The sequence below is a fragment of the Pinus tabuliformis genome, chromosome 9 (assembly GCF_031772625.1).
Source record: "Pinus tabuliformis cultivar Carrire ecotype Pingquan chromosome 9, CPIR1, whole genome shotgun sequence".
Classification (NCBI taxonomy): Eukaryota; Viridiplantae; Streptophyta; class Pinopsida; order Pinales; family Pinaceae; genus Pinus; species Pinus tabuliformis.
This window is the reverse complement of record NC_142307.1, coordinates 1407259879-1407282472: the sequence shown is the minus strand read 5'-3', so window position 1 is coordinate 1407282472 and position 22594 is coordinate 1407259879. Positions and strand designations below refer to the sequence as shown.

The 22594-nt window shown below is 41.4% G+C and overlaps 1 protein-coding gene across 10 annotated transcripts in view; it reads left to right on the top strand.

Moving 5' to 3' along the window:
- Positions 1–22594, top strand: part of LOC149153819 (uncharacterized) — a 100943-nt gene that overhangs the window by 36307 nt on the left and 42042 nt on the right. For 8 of the 10 annotated variants that reach the window (XM_089439894.1, XM_089439899.1, XM_089439902.1 and 5 more), the window contains 2 exons: positions 19525–19653; positions 19980–21794. In XM_089439894.1, coding sequence (XP_089296020.1) covers positions 20085–21794 — 1710 coding nt within the window. In that variant the 5' untranslated portion in view covers positions 19525–19653; positions 19980–20084. The remainder of the gene's footprint in view (positions 1–19524; positions 19654–19979; positions 21795–22594) is intronic. The other 2 variants (XM_089439901.1, XM_089439900.1) reach the window with 1 other exon arrangement.

Sequence of the window (22594 nt, the reverse complement as noted above, 5' to 3'; positions counted from 1 at the left end):
TGTTGCATTGGTTTTCCCGCATTGGGTTTTTCCGGGGACATTTGTCCAAAGATAACTGTGTCTATTGCGTTGTATTTTCTTTCTTGCTCAGTCTCTTGTTTTCGCTCATAATTTAATTAAGTGAAGGTTGGAGTATTATTTACTTCGATATTTACCATAGAACACAGTAAATAACTTGTATGGATTAACAAGTAGGAGAAGTAACATTAGTTTGCTGTAGTAGGGATTCCTGTTGTGGAATTTTCACATGGTATCGGAGCTGCAGGTGAAGCAAGAAGAGCAGAGCCGGTAGATCTAGCGCTGAGCAGAAGAAGGGAGTTTGAAAAAGATGTAGGAGGCAGCAGTTCGAAAACCCTAGAGGGTTGACACAGTTCCAAGCCAGGAGTGCAAATTTTGAGGCAGTCTCTCTCCGAGTGAGTCGACGGAGAGGAGGACTTTCAGTTCAAATTTTTGCAGGGGTAGAGGGAGCAGCGCTGAAGCCTCAATGTGAGCGCTGGTGGGACGCAGATCTTCAACAGGCAGATTGTTGGGCTGAAAAACATCAGAAGCGAGAAGAGAAACACTTTGAGGGAACTTTTCCTCAGCAGACTTCCCGCCAAGAAGTCCGTTTTCTCATTGGCTGAGTAACAACAGTGAGAAGCAGAGAGGGGATTTTCAACATTTTTGGCAGATATGGCAACCAGTGGCTTGAGGGATCGGGACAGGTTGGATGGAGCATCCAACTATGTCATCTGGAAGGCTAGAATGTCTTTCCTATTAGATGAGCATGCCCTTAAGACGTACGTCGACAACATGGTGGCTGAACTTGCGAATGCAGATCCAATGAAGAAGTACAGAGTTGAGATGGTGAAGGCCAAGAGGATGATCCTAGATGGAGTCAAGGATCATGTGGTGTGTCACGTTGTTAGCAGAGGGACTGTTAAGGAGATGTGGGATACCTTGGCCACGTTATATCATGGATCTTCTGAGCAACGAAAGATGTACTTGGAGCAAAAGCTGAGATTTGCTCAAATGCAAAAGGGGGAGCGTGTGGATCCACTCCTCACAAAGATGAAGGAAACCCGTGATGAGTTGTCTGCTGTGGGGCATACACCTCAGGATTCAAAGTTGGTTAGATTGGCCCTCAATTCTGTCTTAGATGAGTGGCAAGTCTTTGTCCTGAGTATCCTGGGCAGAGCAACATTGCCGAATTGGGATGAGATGAGGAGCTGAGGAGAGACCTGGTCAAGGTCAAACTTTACGGAAGCAACAAGAACGGTAGGTCGAAGCCCAAGGAGGAGGAGAATATTGCAGCCCTTGCATCGAAGGGACAATACGAGCAGCGGAGACGTAAGAAGGATGTCTCGAAGGTGAAGTGTTTTAGATGTGGTGATATGGGCTACTATACATCCTAGTGTCCTCTCAAGAAGAAGGACAAGGATGAGAAACACGATCCGAGGCTGCCCTCGCAAAGATCGAAAGGGAGTAGTTCGCCATGACAACCGAGATACCTCCACGAGGGAGGTGGGCTGATTTGGAGCTGTAGTTCGAAAGAGCTACCGATGGGCAGTATCCCTGAGGAATCCACCTCTTGGATCAATACCTTGCTACGTGAGCCCAATTTTGCAGTAGTAGGATGGACTAGTGTCGGATGGTGCCGAGGAGTGTCGGGGAGACAATTGTAATGGCTAGGAGCGCCAGAGACTGAACAACACAGAGCAGGGTTGGCAGCAGTGCAAATGGCAAAAGAGCAGAGGTCAACAACAACGCAGTAGATTAAGAGGGTTAGCGCAGAAACTAGCAACAATCAGTTCCAGCATTCATGTGGTATCATACTGAACACAGTTAGTTCAATAATTTTGGATGTTTTTCTGTTGCTTCTTTCAATCACTGAGTTGCAGTACGGATGCAGTGTTAGCAGTGGCAGTGCGAGAAGCATAGCAGATGCAACACTTGAGAGGGAGTTGTAGTACAGATGTAGCATTGGCAATGTCAAAGGCAACAGTACAGTTACAGTAGCAGCGCAGTAGTTGGTGGATAGCAAGTCAGAGATCAGCAACGCAGAGGGTGATGCTTCAGAATCAGAGCAGTATGCAGCAACAATATATTACTAAAGCACATTCCTTGCTAAGAGGGAGTGTTGATTTGGGGTAGCATCGGATGTGCTCTAGGCCTCAAATTTTGCAAGGAGGCTTGGCCACATGTATTCCAAAGAACCCAGAAACCGTTTTGGGAAATTCCACCCGGAGACGATTTTATTAAATAATTAATATTTTTAATGGAGTTCCTAAGTCTAAACTTGGGAAAATTAAAATATTAATGGGTATTAATCTAATTGTGGGTGTAACTTCTAGAAGAAGACAGAGATCAAGCCAAAACGATCTGAGCCTTTGATTAGGGGTTAATTTAGGCTGTTGGTTGTCCAACAGGAAGATATAAGAAGGGGCCTGAGGGTCATTTGGAAAACACATCGAGAGATCAAGAGATCGATTTTCTGAAGTGAGAAGTTTTCAAGAGGAAATTCGATTCAGGAAATTTCTTGCAGTTGAGGGGCAGGGATAGCTCTGAAGAGAGACATTTTCTCAGCCGGAGAATCATCAATAGAGAGAGGCAACGAGTAATCCAGTAGTGGTAGCGCTAAGCTAGAGAGGTTGACACAGAGGCAACGCAGAAGCCAAGAGGGAGTTTGAAATTTGTAGAGGGAATTCGAGTTTCAGAAATCGGGACCCGGATGTGAGACCGAGAGGAAGAAATCGAATCTCCTAGGCAGCAAATTGACCAGCCAGAGGATTGAGATTGTCCCGAGAGAGCTTGACGCCGGGCTGACGCAGATACAAGTTACAATGCAAAGGCAACCATAAAAGCCGGGGCAATCATTCTGGGACTAGATCAATCGAGATTTCTAGTGATAGTGTGAGGTAATCTCACAATTCTTTTTGCCAATATTTCTCTCTGTAACTAAATAACCTGAGAATTATTCAAAGAAGTATTCAGAATTTGCTACTACTTAATAATAATAAACCCTCAAAACCGTTGCACTGGTTTTCCCGCATTGGGTTTTTTCGGGGACATTTGTCCAAAAATAATGGTGTCTATTGTGTTGTATTTTCTTTCTTGCTCAGTCTCTTGTTTCCACTTATAATTTAGTTATGTGAAGGCTATAGTAGTATTTATGTTGTTTTTTACCGTAGAGCACAGTAAATAACTTGTATGGATTAACAAGTAGGAGAAGTAACATCAGTTTGCTGCAGTAGGGATTCCTGTTGTGGAATTTTCACAATCTTGTTTCCTCACATCTATGCACCCAGGATGAGGATCCCCATTAGGATGGTCCCTTTGACCATGGCACTTGGCAATGAAGTCTTTTCCCCTTCGTTTCGTCATTATTCACGTGGCACCTATCAAATGAAGGGTGGACCAAGGACATGTCACTTCCCCTTGGGGGTTGAGAACACCTAATAGGGTCGTCTATTAACCACTCCTACCTAGGGAGGTAACACCATTACGTGACCAAAGCCACAATTTTGGAAGGGAAACCTTGTATGAAGTGTTAATTTTCCCATTACTTTCAAGCTTGGTTCACTTAGATGCAATAATGATTAAATGTACCTAATGGTGAAAGTTGCAACACTAGATATTGTGTGTAATTGATAGGTGGTTCCATCTATAGGTCTGGGCAACTTAACTGGGGTCCAGGTCCTCCGAGGGACATATTGACACCCATAGGTGAGGCGTTGAGAGCCATGGGACTCCAGACAATTGTATAACATCACTTGCATCCTTGGGCACCTCTAGCACCACTGCGTTCTAGCACTTTACCCCACATTTTTGACATTTATGGGATGATGCACCTGGACTAGCATGTCCCCAACTGACTTAGCATTGATTAGATGGGATGGCAGCCAATCTAGGGCCCAAATGAGGATGGTCTCACACATTGAGTCATGGGAGGGCTAGCAACACCTTGAGAACCCTCAACGTTGGAGCAGAGACGTACGTTTTAGCCACTTGGAGGCCCATGAGACCATTTTTGTGCCCCAAATCCAAAATTGGTGTCCACAGAGGGATTATGTCAGAGATCTAGGGTCTTGTTAGAAAATGTAAGTAAGTTCGGTCTTCATAATGGTCTTTGTACTTATATCATTGTATATTTTATGTAAAAAGAAAAAGAAGAGAAAAAAGAATTATTATTATTATTTCTTTTTATTAGATAAGAATGTTTTTCATGCTTCTAGGATTTGTTGAATTAAAGAGTCAAAGTCCTATTTGGACCTATTGTAAAGAAAAACGAAAAAGGATTTTTAAATATGTAATTTTGGGCAAAAACCTGTCTAGATGCCTAGTTGGCCTACTTGTCAAGTCGGCCCAGCCTCAATGAACATGTCTATTCGCACCCCGCTGGATAGTATAAATAGAGGATGATTTGAGCTCATTTGGACATACACAATTTGCTCAATTGGTTCTGAAATTTCGCAGGAGGAGGGTCGAAGTTTGAAGTTGAAGAAGGGTTTGACATGGCATCTAGAAGTTTGGAGTCTTTGGGGTCATGGGTCTTGGATATCTCACTTTGATCTGATTCTATAAGAAGAGATTTTTTTTGGGTTTTCCCCTTGGAGGGATTGTGCATTGGCTTGGAGCCTATATCTTGTGTTCTTTTGTTTCTGTGATCTTCATGTTTAAATTTTGGTACTTGTCTGATGAAAATAACTTAATAAAGATTAAAAGAAAGCCAACAACATTCACAAACAATTATCAAAGAAAGGAAAATCACACTAAATCATAAGCCTCTTGATTTTCCAATATGGTATCAGAGCTTTGGTTTGAAGGGGGCTGAAGGTCTCTCTTTGTTGGTAGCCTTGAAGAAGACAAAACTCTGAAAATTAATGATGTGCAAAAATCTATGAAACCCTATGCTACAGTGGCTCTACGCCTGTTACATTGGCTCATACACATCGTTATTACAGTGGCATCATTGTTACAAGGTTCATCTAAGGCTCGATGGCATCATCACTGTACCCTATGGTTTATATGATATCACAGTGGCTCGCTCTAGAGTTTAATGACTTGCAAATAATGCCAGTAGCTTGTTATTGACTTTGTAGTTCACTTTCTGCTTCTATGGTTTATATTCATTCTTTTTGAAAACCTGAATTTTGATGGTTTGCAATGTTTTTGAATCACATTATGACTCTTATTCTCCGATGGTGGCTCAATACTCGTGAACTCTATGGCATAGCAATGATTTACAAAGGTGGCTCGATCATTTATTTGCTTACTTTTGATTTGGTTCGTGGTGTATATCTTATTCTATGGGCAACTTTTTACAAATAATCCATATCATAGCTCCCACTACTATGGCTCACTTATTCTACAGTTATCGCTACACACATAGGCATTGTGACTCTGTGGCTCGTTGTTTTCACACCGCATGGTCATATTTGGCTCATAACGGTGGTTCCATCAACACACATACTTTACAGTGATTTGGCATAGCATTCTACAGTTTCTTGGCATCACATTCATGGTTCGCATCAACAACACACTATGACCATGAGGCATCGTACTCGGCATTGCAACAAAGGTTTCGTTGCGAAATGACTTCACTCTTGTACATTCAGTTGTTATAGTAACCACTCGTTACTATATGGCACTGGCTCACTTTATGTTCAAATTGAGTTTAACTATGTGATCCATGGGCTCGTGAGAACTTGCATTAGTTGAAGTTAGAGATCTAAGAATGATTAATGTTTTGTATTTGTTATCGAAGGATTGACCACAAATAAGCGGAGGTCGAGAATTTAGGATGGAGGCATCAATTTGATTCTAGTATACAATGGTTAATATATAATATAATGTTCATTTGATAATGGAACTTTTGGCAAAGGCTATATTATATTATAACGCAGCTCGAAACAATTGAGCTGGTAAGATAATCAATTCCGATTTCAAATCTAACATAATTGGCATGCACGACACATAAATTATATGGCCACAATGTATATGAAGTTTGGTTGACGATTGGATATATCGACTGGTGCTTTGTTTTCTAGTCAAGTTATAGCCATGGCCCTTGTGGTATTTGATTGTCATACATGTCAAACTAAATTGTTCATATTGATGGCATAGTGCTATGCTTGTTTCGCAAACTCCGCGGAACTATTAGTTACTGATGTGCATACAAACTATATGGATGCGAAAATTAAATGTTGACTAGTCACGTAGCTATTTTTGGAGTCAGTCGAATCATATGACATCGAATTGAAGTTATTTGCACCTATATAGTTCTGAAATTGAAGAAGTTAAGGCATCTTTTCTTAAAGAGATCTGACAACCGAAGATAAGACAAAAGACCAAATCTCACAAAGAAGATAAAGTGGCAAAGCACGTTTTTGAAGAAGGTTTGAGTTTGTGACTGATTTGGGTAATGTTTGGGTAGAATCGAATAGGAGATAGATCTGGGCATGAGCAGAAAGACATTTCGCTGAAATTCAGAAGGATGGTTCTGAGTGGAAGGAGGATTCTCACAGTCAAGAAGGGACGAGACTTCTATATAATTGCAGGTTGAAGGAATGGCTTGTTTTGGAGGCCGAGTTGCCTAGTAGGTCTTCCAAAACAGGGCCACATCTCTTTGTGGCAACTGCGCAGGAAGAGGGTCCATTGGTGAGGGTTTTCAGTTGTGTTTTGTAGGTACAAGGAAGCCCTAGACATGGTTGAATGGTGGAGGTTTAGATTTGAGGCTGCTTAAAGGGAAAACTTGAAGAAGCTCTATGTACAATGAGTGCAAGAGTGACAGTGAAGACGTGGACATTCATTGTCAAGTGGGCTGTGCTTGGAAGACCTTCTGCCAGTAATCTTGGAGTAGTGAAGTCATTGTTGGAAGGCAGTTTGATTGGTGCCTTAAGAATTGTCAATTTAGAGCAGCAATAGGACAGTTAGAGGGTCGTGTATAGAAATCCTAAGATCAGTCATCTAAGGGACAACTAGAGGATTGACAAGAAGGTATATTTGAAGACCCTAAGAGTTGACTATCTTGGAGAAACAGGAGAAGCAGCTAGAGGGCTGAATTATTTGATTTCACGAAGCTATGTTGAAGGTTGATTGAAGAATTGCAGCTTGGAAAGGACAACCAAATCATGTTCAAGATTGATTGGACAATGTATTGGCTAACCTTGTACTGTATTGATCAATCAATTGAAGGGCTATGTGATGGACTATCTTCAAGGCAGGAAGGAGTGCATAAAGCAGTGTATTGTAGGAAGTAGTGTTGGATACAGTGCAAGATGCAATAGGTGAAGACCTCAAGTGCAGGATCATGGGTTGTTATGAGGCAAATTTGGAACCCTAGTTCAGAAGTTGCAGTTGAGCAAATTCAATGATAATAGCGCTGGTTAAGGAAGCTACAACTGATCTCCATAAAATAATAGGTAGCCAATGTAAGGGAAGTATGAGTACTTTTGACACAAGCTGAGGCTTATTGATGCACTCTCCATGTTTGAGAGGGGGTAAGGATAGACGCATGGTTCTCGTTATGTTAGGTACTGTGATGGATTAGGATTAATATCCTAAGTCAAGTACATGGACACAGATAAGGAGGATGGTGAATTGGATAAGCATCTTGGACAAACGTTCTTGAGTCAGGTACTGTGACGGATTAGGACCGAGATCCTAAGTCAAGTACATGGACTTGGATAAAGAATGGTCTAGTGGACAGACAATTCCTTGAGGGAAATGGTATGGTGGAGGAATACTCCGAGTATCCTAGGTGGAGTATGAGCCTCAGAGAGGCGGTAGGGTGTCTTATGGAATGTCTCCCAACATTGTGCTATGATCTTGTGAACAGATAGTGTACCTTCCGAGGCCTTGGTAATGTGATAATGTTGGCTATGATGATACTATCATCATTGATGCTTATCAATCTTGATCTTTTCTTATGAGAATATTTCAATTTAAGAAGTTTCCTTGTACTGGTTATGGAATTATGAATACCTCCCTAGTTAAGAGGGAGTGCTAGAAAATGTAACTAGGTTCGGTCTTCATAATGGTCTTTGTACCTATATCATAGTATATTTTATGTAAAGAGAAAAAGAAGAAAAAGAAGGAAAAAAGAATTATTATTATTATTATTTTATTAGATAAGCATGTTCTTCATGCTTCTAGGATTTGTTGAGTCAAAGAGTCAAAGTCCTATTTAGACCTATTGTAAAAAAAAAGGAAAAATGATTTTTGAATATGTAATTTTGGTCAAAAACCCCTCTAGATGCCAAGTCAGCCCAAGGCTGCCCAACCCCAATGGACACGTCTATTTACACCTCTCTGGACAATATAAATAGAGGATGATTTGAGCTCTTTTGGACACAAACAATTTGCTCAATTGGTTCTAAAATTTTGCAGAAGGAGGGTCGAAGTCTAAAGTTGAAGAAGGGTTTGACTTGGCATATAGAAGGTTGGAGTTTTTGTGGTCATGGTTCTTGGATATCTCACTTTGACCTGATTCTATAAGAAGATAATTTGTCTAGGTTTCCCCTTGTAGGGGTTTTACCCTAGCTTGGAGCCTATATCTTGTTTTCTTTTGTTTATGTGATCTTTATGTTTACGTTTTGGTAATTGTTTGATGAAAAGAACTTAATAAAGATTAAAAGAAAACCAACAACATTCACAAACATTTATAAAAGAAAGGAAAATCACTCTAAATCATAAGCCTCGATTTTCCAATAGGACCAACCCTTAGAGATTGATTTTAGAGGGCTTCTACACACATTATGGCACCTGTTCCCCTCAATGTGAGCCCTAGAAGGGCCTATGCTTTCATGACATCAACACCCTCTCTTATTTCAATTCACATGTGTGGAGAGTTATTATGCTTTTCAAAGGCTACTAGGTCGGCTTGTGACCTAGGGTGTTTCTTGCACATTATTTTATAATTTCTAGGGGCATTAGGCTAAAATAGGGATCCAAATTCCTCATGAGTAGAGGAATAATTCATTATTGTATCTCATCATCACACACTTGGAGATTTCAGTCTCTCTCTCTCTAGAGAAATTTCGACCCTCTTTTCTTGTGGTAGAGATTGGATCTATAAATGCACTTTGATATTTGGAGCTGATTTTGGTTATCTTTGGAGCTATTCTTTGGACAAATGGATGGAATCTTTGCATTTTTTTCCAAATGGAAAAACTAGTAATTTTATTCAACTTTAGACAAGGAACAAAATTACTGAATGTTTGCATGTTATCTTGTAGGTGCACCTAATTGTTGAATATCTATTTTCTTCATGTCTAATGTATGGAATAATGTTGATTCTAGGTTATGCTAATTGTGCCCTAATTTGTTGAAGATATACTTAATGCTATCTAGATGATCTATTGCATGCATTACTCATATAACATGTGAATGAATTGTCCTATTGGTGAACTCTTGGTAGCTCTCCCATGAAAAATCCATTATCCATTGCATAGGTAATTGTTGAAATTTTGGTTGCTAGGGCATCAAAATATCGACCTCCTTGGAAACTTATTGGCTGACCTATCACATTATAGACTCTACTCACCCAAGAATAAGGCACCAGACCTCCTTGTGGATGATCATTTTAACTTTTAATCCATTAATTTCTCCTTCTCCCTTTTGCCCTAATTCGATCCCTTTAACACCAAGAAACCAAGGTAGGGCTTGGTGCAAATTTCTAGGGAAGATGAGTTTCCAGAGTTGGAGAGTCTAAATTGTTGAAATGTGTAGCTTGGGAAGTACTCCCACAACCCTTGAGGTACTAGGTTTGTGGGGAGTTGACCCATGAAAATGGAGCTTCGTGGGCAATGTACCCAAGTGATGGGTTTTGTATCCAAAGTTGTGGGCGCAAGACCAAGGTGAAAATTAATTGTTTAATCATTGGATGTATGTGGAGCACCCTTGATGAGCTAAGGGGAAACTATGGCTTCAATGATGTGGCTAAACCAAATGAAATGAAGTCTCATTTCTAATGTTAGTTGGGGTTTTGTCAAGTAAACTCAAGTCAACTTGGGCTCAAGTCATGCCCCTTGGGGGTTAATGTTTACCCCCATAAACACTATAAGGAGAGATGAGGTGAGATCATTTGTGCATCCATCCAAGAGCATCCAATCTAAAGAAAAGACAAGTATGAGGTGCATCAAATCCAAAGGAGTTGAGTTGGAGAGTGAATAAGGACGATTTCTTATGTCTCTTTTCTATGTTTTGAATTAGACCGAGTTGAGGACCTGTTGGCTGAGTTATCTTCATGGTTTTGTGCTAGTTCTATACTAGTTTTCTGTGGATGATCTTGTGAATATGCCAAGGTAATTTCAGGCAGAGTAGAAAGCGCTGAGACCCTTGTAAAGGCTCGAAGTGTAGGTCAAGACGAGGCCAAGTTCTCTCAATTTGTAGCGAGGAGATTGTAGAGGCAAGGGAGCAAGTTATCACAACAAATGAAGTCGGTTTTATGACTGAGGTAACAATAGGTTGACCAAGCTGTAGTGGACTATGATACAACCAAAAATCTCAAGTTGATAGGTACCCAGAATCGAGGAACCTTGGAAGATGTGACGAGTTCTGGAATGGTATATTGACTTGTTCTTTTGTGATGATGATTGCTAGGTTGATGGTAGTGTTATAAGTTCTGTTCAAGAAGGGCTTTGGACAACAAGTATACAAGCCCTAAAGTACAATGAATAAGGAGCAAACTTGTAATTGTTAAGAGGGCTATCTTTGAAGCCCTAAGTCTTGTCATCTTTGGAGCAACAAAGAGATAGTATGAGTGTAGATTGAAGAGCTTGTGTACAATCATCTTTGAGGCAACAAAGTGACTATGTGAGGGCTAGTTGTTGATGCCCTAGGGTCATATTTTTTGGAGCAATAAACGTCTGTAAGTGGGCAGATTTGAAGACCTTATGTGCAATGATCTTTGGTGTGGCAAAGCATTGCTACAAGGCAGTTTGTTGGTGAGCTGTTCACTCATCTTGGAGCAGCAAGAGTGATTGAAAGAGGCAGTTTGGTCAGCTGATGTGAGCAACAAAAGAGGTGGCAAAGGACCTGCCAAGTGTTTAAGCTACGTGGATTGAAAGGGTTGAGATGAGCGCTCCTTCAACAAGTAAGTCAAGTGTATCTTGTTCAAGGGTAGATTGAGTGTCATAAGTTCTTGATCTCAAGCCCTAGTTGTTCTTGTATTAGGGCTAATTGTAAGGGCCATGATCCCTAGTACGGGAGCCCTATGTTTGTTGTATTAAAGTTTGTAATATAACAAGTTTTGGGTTGAAAAATTCTTTTGTGTACTTTTTTGATTCACTATTGTACATTTTGCGCTATGCAAAGTGCTTGTGTTGTGGCATTTTAGTGTGTTCGTGATTGTGTTTTAGACATGGACTTGATTCAGAAGTGCCGAGGAAAAATCCTCATAAATTCCAAGAGGATAGTAGTTGCCACAAAATCCCTCTTTTTGGTAGGCATTCACTTCATTTCGCCCATAAATTTCCTTGCCCTAGTTAGTAGCCCTAAGCTAACCCTAGTTTTGGATTTAGCTTCAACTTGGGGGCTTCTTGAGGGTTTCATGTGCCTTGTTCTTGTTGAAAATCATTATTTGAAACCCTTTCTCCTCACTTGGACCTTTGGCCGCCCCAACTATCAACTCATTGATCAAGCCCTAGGTCTTGGTTTGCTTATATTTGGTCTCTCTAAGGAAAGTGTATTGCCTCCTCTTGGAGCCTTGAGCCTAAAATTGTGTCTTTCCATTGTAGATCTCTTTGTCACCTCACACCTCAAACCTAGAATACTTATTAGGTGACCTTCCACATATCGGAACTCCCATCGGTGAAAATCCGTAAAGAGTAGGGGGTTTTGGTTGTGGTGATAGTGGGCCATTACCCCATTGTTGTCTCTTGGTCTAGTTTAAGCCTAGTAGGGCATCCATCTCCTAGGCCTACTAGATTTTTCAACAACAATTACATCATAAAATTAAATCACCTAGGAAAATTCCCAAAGGAAACATGAATCGTGCCACCATATCAACATCATAAGATGATGGGACATAACAAAATGTCTAACCCATCCAAACATCAAGCATGTTCCCATCACACATCCAACACATGAGGCCCATGTAGAACACCCACTTCTAGTGACACCAATGTCATACCACATCATCGTGCAAACGTTGTAAGGTAACTCCAACTATCATGACACTATATCTTCTAACGTCATCATCATCTATTCCCTTGTGGGGGCTAGAACCATCATCCATATCTAAGATAAGCATATATACCAAACAACCATGATGAGATAATATGCTTTGCATGCATAAAAAGTTGAACCAAGGGGCAATCAACAAGGAAAGCACTTGTGGGAAGAGTACCAAGCAAATACCTCCATTAAATGTCATGGATATATGGGGCTCCATGAAGATGAATCCCCCCATGTCAGTGAAATAGCTCTAGGGAACCAACCACAAATTTCCATCAATGTGATGAAAATCACAAAGTGGAACCTCATATTTTGAAAATTTCTGAATCGAACAAGTCATAAATCCTACCGCAGTAAATTGATTTGCATTGCCTACTTGTGTTCTTCATTTAACAAGTTATTTTCAGAAATATTCAGAAAATATTAATGTAAATACATTGCAGCCTACACCAATATACAGATCAAGTACTGAAAAATAAATGAGACAACCATGCAAAGGACACACTTATTTTTGGACTAAACGTCCTTGGAAAAACCCAATGCGGGAAAACCAATGCAACAACTCTGAGGGTTTTCTATTATTAAGTAGAAGTTTTGAATACAAATGCTAGTTGCCCTCCCGACAAACCAGTGACAGAGAAATACAATGGCGGAGAACTTGAGTGAGTTTTACCTCACCTCACCCAGTAGATTCCGGCCGATCCGGCATCAAAATTGGTTGGCCCCCGCTACAACTGTGTTGCCCCTTCGCAGTAACTGTGTGGGCTTGCGTGGACCACTCTGGGGCTCTGCGTCAGCCCTTCTGCCCACTGCGTCAGCTTTCCCGGCTGTTACTGCAGTTTCTGGCAGTTCCCCGACTTTCTGTGTGGAAGGTAGCTCTTCCTCTACGCTGACCCTTTTGGCCTTGAGTCAAGGCTGCGTGGGCCCAGACTGGCCCAGCGTCAACTCTCCTGGCTACTGCGCTGCATCGACAAGCTTCTCTTCGCCTCTCCGTTTGTATTCCCAAACTATCATTACCCCTCAGCTGCAAGATCTCCCCAATCGATTTCCCTCCTGAGAACTTATCACCTCAGAAAATCAATTTCCTCAATCTCTGTTTGTGTCTTCTCCAACTAACCCCAAGCCTCCATTTATACTTTTCCTGTTGAGAAATCAATGACCGTGATCTAATCTCTAATTAACGACTAAGATTAAATTAGACTTGATCCTCGTCTCTTAGAAGCTTCTCACCCATATTTTCATTAATACCCATTAATTTTTAAATTTTCCTAAGTTTAGACTTTAGGAACCCCATTAAAAATATTAATTATTATAATAAAATACAATCTGGGTGGAATTTCACCAAACGATTTTTGGGCCTTGGAGATCTAATGTGTTCTAGCCCCTCCACAAAATTTTGGATCTAGAGCACATCTGATGCTACCCAAAAATCAACACTCCCTCTTAACGAGGAATGTGCTCTAGCAATACTTCCCAGCAAAACTATCACATTGATCCACGACATCGATCCTCTGCGCTGCTGATGCTCGGCCTGCTGCCCTTCATCCACTGCGCTGCTGCAATCTGTACTGCTGCCCATTACGTTGTGACTATCATTGCTGCATTTGTATTGCAACTCCCTCTCAATATGCTGCATCATGCTGCCCATAGCACTGCCACTGCTAATTGCTGCACTGCAACTCAGTTGCTGAGAAGTAAGAAACTGAAAATCCACCCAAAAGATGACATGCTGGTAAGCTTGGATGCCCCTTGACGTTGAAGCTACCTCTGTTGCTAATCTGCGCTGACCTTCTGATGCTACTGCGCCACTGTTGTATCTGCTCTGTGTCTCCCGCACTGCTGCAACACTCCACTGCGTTGCTTCAGACTTTGGCACACTAGCTCTGCCACTGTTGCTCCATCATCCCTCGCACCAACTAACTCCTGTCATTTTGCTATTGTCATTAAGGGCTCCCGTAGTCGTATGTGATCGAAGAGTTTAGGCACCTCAAGGATCCTGCCCCCATATAGTCCTCCCAACTACAACTCAATATCGCCCCACCTCTTTTCTATAGGTGCATGAGCACTCATGGCGCAATCCTCATCATCGTCCTCTTTGTCAGCTTTCGTTGGAGCAGCCTTTGAGTTAGAATTTCTCTTCTTTGCCTTTCTTTCGAGGACACTGTGTGGTGAAATGACCCATTTCTCCACATCTGAAGCATTTGACTTTGGATATGTCCATTTTCTTCCTCTTTTGCTGCCCTTGCTGTCCCGTTGATGCGAGAGCTGCATCCTCCTCGTCCTCCTCCTTGACTCTGATCCCTCTGCTTTTGCTTCCTGCCTCGGTCAACCGTCTGATCTCTTCCTGTTGAAGAGCTGCCCACATCTCCTCCCAACTGGGAAGAGAAGCCTTGCCCAAGATGCTTTGGACAAAGGTTTCCCAGTCTTCAGTGACTGCATTCAGGGCAATCATGACCATAAATTCAGGATCTGGTGTAGCCCCTACGAAAGTTAGTTGGTCACGGATCCCTTGCAACCTATAAGAAGAAAGGGATCGATTTCTTCTCACTTTTGCATCTGAAATTGTCTCAGCTGACTCTCAAGCAACATCTTCCGCTGAACGAAAGTTCCCTCGTACAATGTGGTCAAGGCCTCCAACAATATGTGGTATCACGTGATCTTTGACCTTGTCCAAGATCATGCACTTTGCTTTAGCTTGAGCCTCCTCGTACTTCTTGAGAGGATCAACATCAATCGAAACAACAACCGTTTTCAAGGCATAATCCTTGATGTGATTTTTATCCAAAACTGCCAGGATCCTGACCTTCCAGATGACGAAGTTGGATGCTCCATCCAACCTGTCTTGATCCCTTAGTCCATTAACTGCCATCTTTGCTCAAATGAAAGTCAAATTGGTTCTCTTCTCCCTCTTTCACTGCTGCCCCAACAAAACTTGGATTTGGATTTCTTTGGCACTAGAAATCCTCTAAGGAACATGCTCCCTTTGAATTTCAATTTCCTTCACGGAAATCCTTCTGCCAACCACTATCGAACCACCCCTCTAATCTCTCTTTGCTGCTGCTCAACACTGGATCTAGATTTCTTGGCAAGAAATCTTCTGAGGAACTGATTCCCTCTACTTTGCTTTTGCCCCACTAGGTACTGTTCTGCACCAACAGAATCAACACCCCACTAGCAACTCCAAATGAAGTCTGCGCTGCACCTCTAGCCTTGGCAACCGGAAAAACGAGACTCAATAGTCTCTGTGTAGGCCCAACAATCACTGTGCTCCCCTCTGCAGCAACAACGTCACCCAATTAGGCTAACACAGGCTCTGCGTGAGCCTCCCTTGGTGACTGCATCACCCCTCCTCTGCTCTCTCGTCCAGAAACTGCGCTATCTCTTGGGACAGCTGCCTTTGCACACAGATTTTCTTTTGTCTTTCACCGATGGCTTCAGTCCTCCTTGATTTGCAATCGCTCTAATACCATATGAAAATTTTTGAATCGAACAAGTTAGAAATCCTACTGCAGTAAACTGATTTACATCACCTACTTGTGTTCTTCATTTAACAAGTTATTTTCATAAATATCCGGAAACTATTAATGTAAATACACTGCAGCCTACACCAATATACATATTAAGTACTGAAAAATAAATGAGACAACCATGCAAAGGACACACTTATTTTTGGACTAAACGTCCCCGGAAGAACCCAATTGTGGGAAAACCGGTGCAACAGCTCTGAGGGTTTTCTATTATTAAGAAGAAGTTTTGAATACAAATGCTGGTTGCCCTCCCGGCAACCCAGTGACAGAGAAATACAATGGCGGAGAACCTGAGTGAGTTTTAACTTTTACCTCACTTCACCCAGCAGATTCCGGTTGATCCGACAGCAAAACTGGTTGGCCCCGGCTGCAACTGCGTTGCCCCTTCACAGTGACTGTGTGGGCCTGCGTGGAGCTCTCTGAGGCTCTGCGTCAACACTTCTGCCCATTGCGTTAGCTTTCCGGTAGTTTCCTGACTTTCTGCGTGGAAGGCAACTCTTCCTCTTCCCCGGCCCTTCTGGCCTTGCGTCAAGGCTGCATGGGCCCAGACTGGCCCAACGTCAGCTCTCCTAGCTACTGCGCTGCATCCACAAGCTTCTTTCCACCTCTCTGTCTGTATTCTCGAACTATCACTGCCCCTCAGCTGCAAGATCTCCCAATTGATTTCCCTCCTAAGAACTTCTCACCTCAGAAAATCGATTTCCTCAATCTCTGTGTGTGTCTTCTCCAACTGACCCAAAGTCTCCATTTATACTTTTCTTGTTGAGAAATCAACAGCCGTGATCTAATCTCTAATCAATGACTAAAATTAAATTAGACTTGATCCTCGTCTCTTAGAAGCTTCTCACCCATATTTTAATCAATACCCATTAATATTTTAATTTTCCCAAGTTTAGACTTAGGAACCCCATTAAAAATATTAATTATTTTAATAAAATACAATCCGGGTGGAAATTCACCAAACGATTTCTGGGTCTTGGAGATCTCATGTGTTCTATCCCCTCCACAAAATTTCGGAGCTAGAGCACATCCGATGCTACCCAAAAATCACCACATACAATATGAGGTGTAATAAGAAAAAAGAGAAATATAAGGAAATGATTTTTTTTTTTTTTTCTTTAAGAATTTTATGTTGTTGTTCTAGGTTGGCTTGTGTGTCAAGCAATGTCCTACGCAGAGCATGGGAAATTGCACCTTACTTGGAGAATATTCAAATGTGACTCATTTGTTATCCTTTGGTCTATATTTAATACTTGGAAGTGTTTTTTAAGGCTTAGGGAGCATCTTAAGAGCGACCATGGGGTGCTTCCCACAAGGATAGGGAGTGCCTTGAAAACCTTGGGAGCATTCTCTTGAAAAACAATCTTACAGGGTACTTTATGGTCACTCACTCTTGGCCAGCTTCAAGAACGAAGTGGGGGGTGCGAGTGCTCCCTTGTAAGTTTGTAACGTAGGGTGGGGCCTTTCCAGGTATATTTGCCACTAAAGTTTAAAGTTGACAACACACTAGAACTTGTGCTAAGACCATGGTAGTGAATGAGGGATCTTAGTTTTGACCTCCATTTATTGATAACCCTTGAAGAAATTTAGTTTTGGAAAGTTGCAAACCCTTTTAAGTTGGCCTCCCTACTTCAAATCCTAAAGGTGGACTAGGGTTTTGATGTCCTATTGACAAAGATTTTTCTGAGGAGGAATCCAATTTTTAATGGTGATTTAGGCTAAGTCCATCCCCTTGAGCAGTGTAGTTTGACTCGGCTAAGACTGGCAATATTGCTGAGGATTGGCTGGGGCAAGTTACGTAACTGTCACCCTTGAAACTAGCCACTCACCAAATTGGTGGGAAACTCACCACTTTTGCCACAAACTTGCCATGCTCACCACAAAATCGCCATTTTTTTGTGCATAGGGTTTACCATATTTTATGGTTTTTTTGTTTTTGTTGAGTCCTGTTGAGTCTTTGTAATATTCAAATTAAATTGCCCAGGGGAGGACGTAGTAGCCTATTTAACCCCATAGGCTATAGTCATTTGAAAATGGGGAAACCATTATTTAATGTTACTTAGGTAACATTAGATAATGATAGTTAATTTGGGGCAAATGGAGGGAAACTTGTTAGCCACTCAAAATTGAAATTAGGAGGGAAAACCCCAAAGAGAATCTATGAAAAGGAGAGAGGAGATTCATTATGATCATCATGGATTGTTGTTCTTTCTGATTTTTGGGCTGAGGCTCTTGGAGGGTTTTAAGATCCCTTTTTTTCTGATTGGTTTTGGTGGTTAAAGATTCCACCCTAGCCAATCCTTCTCCCTTCCTGGTTACAGGGCCAATTTCTGATTGGAGGATTATCTTTCTGAGGCAAAGCCAAGCTGGAATGTTCATTTCTGAGGCAGTCAGGGTTGGATTAATCACTCTGTGGCAGTGAACTATCTTTTGAGAAAAGTGCGGCTGGGACTTTAATTCTCTGGCAGCGAGGGTTGGCATAAAATATTTGAGGCAGCGGACCCCTTTCCCGAGGCAGAAAAGGGCTGAAACTCATCACTTAGGGACAGAGAGGGCTAGAGAAAGAGGGATGGAGTGAGCAACGATTTGTCTGGGCAGCAGAAGGAAGGCAGCGAAGGCTGAAGAAGGCAACAAATTGAGCTAACTGAGGCAGCAAAGTAGAGCGAGGCACCAGACGGCTGAGTTTTATCCCCCTATAACAGCATGAGCCAAAACAGGGCTGCAAGTGGCATAAAGGGGCCACGCTCAGAGTCTAGAAGAAGTGGCTGTCTGCAGCTGAGGCAGCGAAGGGCATCACCAAGGTACAAAAAGCAGTGCAACCCAACTGCAAACCGGAGCAGCCTCGGTTGATTTGAGATTAGAACAAGTTGGTATGACCAGCTGCTGAATGGTAGAACCTTGGATAGTATTAGTTGGCAAACATAACAACTAGATGGTATTGTTAGCTCTATGGGGGATTTGTGGAACCTTGTGCTGTATAATTGGTATGCTGTTTATTGGTCAGTTAGCCCTAATTTACAGTAGTTGCTGAAGTACCTATGGCTGTTTGAATATCTTTTATACTATTTGTGCATTAAATAAAAGGGTCATTACTGTTTTATGGATTGATGAATATTGTATTGCTGTTAAATACAATCCTTCCATGATTTATTGGAAACCCTAGCTCAGAATTACACCCCAAGGGCAATTTCGCCAAGAGGGATATTACAGTCTTTGCGGAGTCACTGAGTCTTACTGAGTACCATGCCAGCCAAGTCTTTGCCAAGTGTGACAACATTGCCCGAGTATGGAAATGGCATTGCTTTGCATGCCATCCAAAGGATCTTGAGAGTAATTGATCCGCTGTCCTCCATAGATGATCACCAGAAAGAGCTGCTATTGAAACCTAGGGATCAAACTGAGGAAAACTTAGGAGGAATAACCCTTCAGCATACTAGAACTCAGCATAAGAACTTGAGAATTCTGCTATGTTATGCACAAACAATCCTCCTTTGGATTAAAGCATTTGTGTTGTTTATGCATTGCCTAGACTTTTATTCTTTAGGTTTTATTATTTAACACTAAAACATTACCAAAGGCCTTTATCACTTCTTTAATTTGCAGCTTGTTTGGCTTACACACCCAATTTATAATCGTTGATCTAGATATACGATGAAGACTATTCTACATTCAAGCTACTGCATTCAAATATTCCTTTCATTTGTTTCCATATTATGTAATAGGATATATAGTCTGTTTCTTATGTTTACTAGCTTGAATATAAAGTACAGTGTTTGTTAACAATCAAGGTAGCAGCTAAAGTGCAATTTGCTGAATATATACACTATTCTGTTTTCAGTTTAATACAGGAAATGCATGGGGGATCAAGTCCTTTGGTTTGGCTGAGGGATTGCGGTGTTCTATGCTCGTGGTGTTCTTTGTTCAATGCCAATCTTCAGCCCAATTATGTGCCACTCCAGCCTTGCAGGTATTAACTTTGGATATTTCAGTTTATCAACTCGCTTACAACTGCTTCTCTCTTGTGGATATTTACTAATTGTGGATGCTGCTCTACATTAAGCCAATTCTGCAAACTGGCTATTGACTGAATAGAAGACAACTTTATTTTATCAACATTCACAAGTTTGGCTCAATCTAGTTATACAGTCCTTTTTGACAATCATTTTGACCTTCCAGGCAGATTCTGAATCTGGAACTCTCATTTGGATTGCATTGATTGGTTTAAAATGCATATTGCAAGTAGTTTGTACATGCAGTTCTTCTGCCACTCCTAACCATTATTCTTTATCGCAGCAACTAGAATTAGAGGGTCAGAGTGAGGGTGTCAGCAGACACACAGGTGGCAAATACTTATCTATCACATAAACAGCAGAAGCATGGGCTCTGGTAGGTCCAAAGATGTCTCAGCAATCCCCTGCCAGTATGGATCAACTCCCACTACAAACTCATGTTGCACAGCAAATTCGGCGGGATAAACTTAGAATTCAAGGGTTCCAGCACCCATCATCGCCCAAAAGCCACATTAATAGTGGGCATTCAAAACAGGCAATTCCTGCCTATGAGGAATGCTCTGCAGGATACTTGCAAGGATATCCAGGACATATTGATCAAGATAATATAAAAAATGTATTTCCGGGCCACAACATTCACATGATATCTTCTAATAACTATAACCTTCCTGCTGCTTCTGACTCTAGGGTTTTACCACCACAAAATACTGGCCATTTTCATACACAATCGCCACAACGAAATCCTCTTGTTGGAACCATACATTCTGGACAATCTCTGACACCTAATTTCGATGGTCAGGTGAATGCATCAAAATCAGGAAGCTGGGGTTCTGGAGGCCCTCAGTTTGGGATGATGAATAATAATGCTTTCCTGAATTTGCCATCATTAACTGTCAATAGTAATGCAATGACAGCAGATTTGTTTGCTGCTTCAAGCATACAGACAAGTTCGTTTGGATCAAACGGCAGAGAGGGAAGCATGGCTACATATTTTCCAGGTTCAAGTATCCAAGCTGACACCATGCAGACACTTTATCTAAGGAACCGGGGTATTGTAGGTTATACCGATTCATTGGCTTCTGGGAACATGGTACTTGTTAACAATACAACAGGAAGTTCATTAGCAACTCATAATTTTGCTGGCAATGGGCAACAGCAACAGCATTTCCTAGGAATCACAGTTCCAACTGCTTCTCCTTCCCAACACTCCTCTGTTGGGGCTATAGAAAATTCTCCTACAGAACAACAAAGTGCCACTTCAAGTCTACTCACATCACGCCTTGAGGCCCATGCTTATGATTCTTGGCAAGCTGGAGGAAATGAGCTAACATTCCTGCAGACAACAGATGCAGCATCTAGTAATCAATCCCTTTGTGGACAATTGAACAATTCTGTTAGTCTGGGGAGTCTTCCTGTTGCTGAGAGATCTCAGGTTAGAATGAGGCCCCCATCTATGTCCTCTATTGAAGAAGAACAATCAGGAATTCTTCCCAGTGGATTACGTTTGCAATTAGATCCACCAACAACTGCCACTGGACAGAGACAGGGGCTTTCTCTGTGTCTTTTTCCAAAACATGCATCAACTGTTCAATTGCCACCCTTTCAAAATCACTCCACTGAGTTGGATATAAATTGCCCAGGCATTGCTCAAACGGCTTCGGAAGACAACTCATTTAGAATTGACAGGGATCCTAGAGATGGGATGATGGGAGGTGGGTTTTCAAATTCTCTTCAGAGTCCTGGAGTTAGCAAACAAATACATTCCAGTTACAGAGGAGTAACTGGGTTCCCTAATGTTCTGAGAGGCTCCAAATTTCTCAAAGCAGCACAGGAGTTGCTTGATGAAGTCGTGAATCTTAGCAAGTTCGGAAAGTCTGAGCCAGCCAAACACCATAAATCACAAACATTATTTGGTACTGCTGCTGACAAATGGGATACTGCCAAAGAAACTAGCATAAAGAATGGTATAACAGATACAAGTGCAGGATTTTTAAATTCAGCTGAAGAAACAAATATCTCCCATAATACTGAGATCAGTATGGCAGAAAGACGAGAGCTTCAAATAAAGAAGGCAAAACTTGTGGCTATGCTTGATGAGGTGCACACTTTTTCCTAGAACCATGAGATGGATTTTTCATGTTAAGATAAAATTTTCTGCAGAATTTAAACTTGCAAGTTTTTGATGCTGCCAGTGGAAAGGTGAAGTTCTGACAAAAGATAGTTCTGGGTTTGCGTCAATTAGACTGCAGTTTTTGTACGAAGAAATATTTATGCAGAATCCTTTCAATTAGTCACTTGATATCTAGATCTGGTTGTGTAGTAATCGGCAATTCTGTTATAGTATGAAGTGTATTAATGGTAGATTCTGTTTTATTCCCTTCAGATTAATGAGGTTGGCAGCATAGAAGCAATTTTTGTATGTACATTGTATATGTTTTCTTAGGAAGTTATGTTACTGTTTTGGAATCTCTTATAACACCAAAAAGTTTAAGCCCCTGCAGGGAATGACATGCATATCAATTGGTACATAGGTGGCCTAATCTTTTCAATGGACTCAATTACGTAGAATAGGTTTTTATGCAAAACAATTTTATGCATGTTGATCCAGGTTTCAGTCTCTTAATGACTGGCATTTAAGTGTCTATGCTTTAAATCGTTGAATATCAGTCATGATTTATGATACTGAGTGCCAACATTCTGGTAATGCAGATCACTTATAATAGGGCATGTACACTGAGAAGCATTTCTTAGTGCAATTGATTTACACATGATCATGTTCAGGTGCTTTCAATTTACTCCGTTTGCATTGAAGCTGTTCCATCTGGAATAGATGTGCTCTGAATTATGAAACCCGGATGCCTTGGTTTCTATAGAGCTTCAGGTTTCTATGATTCTCTT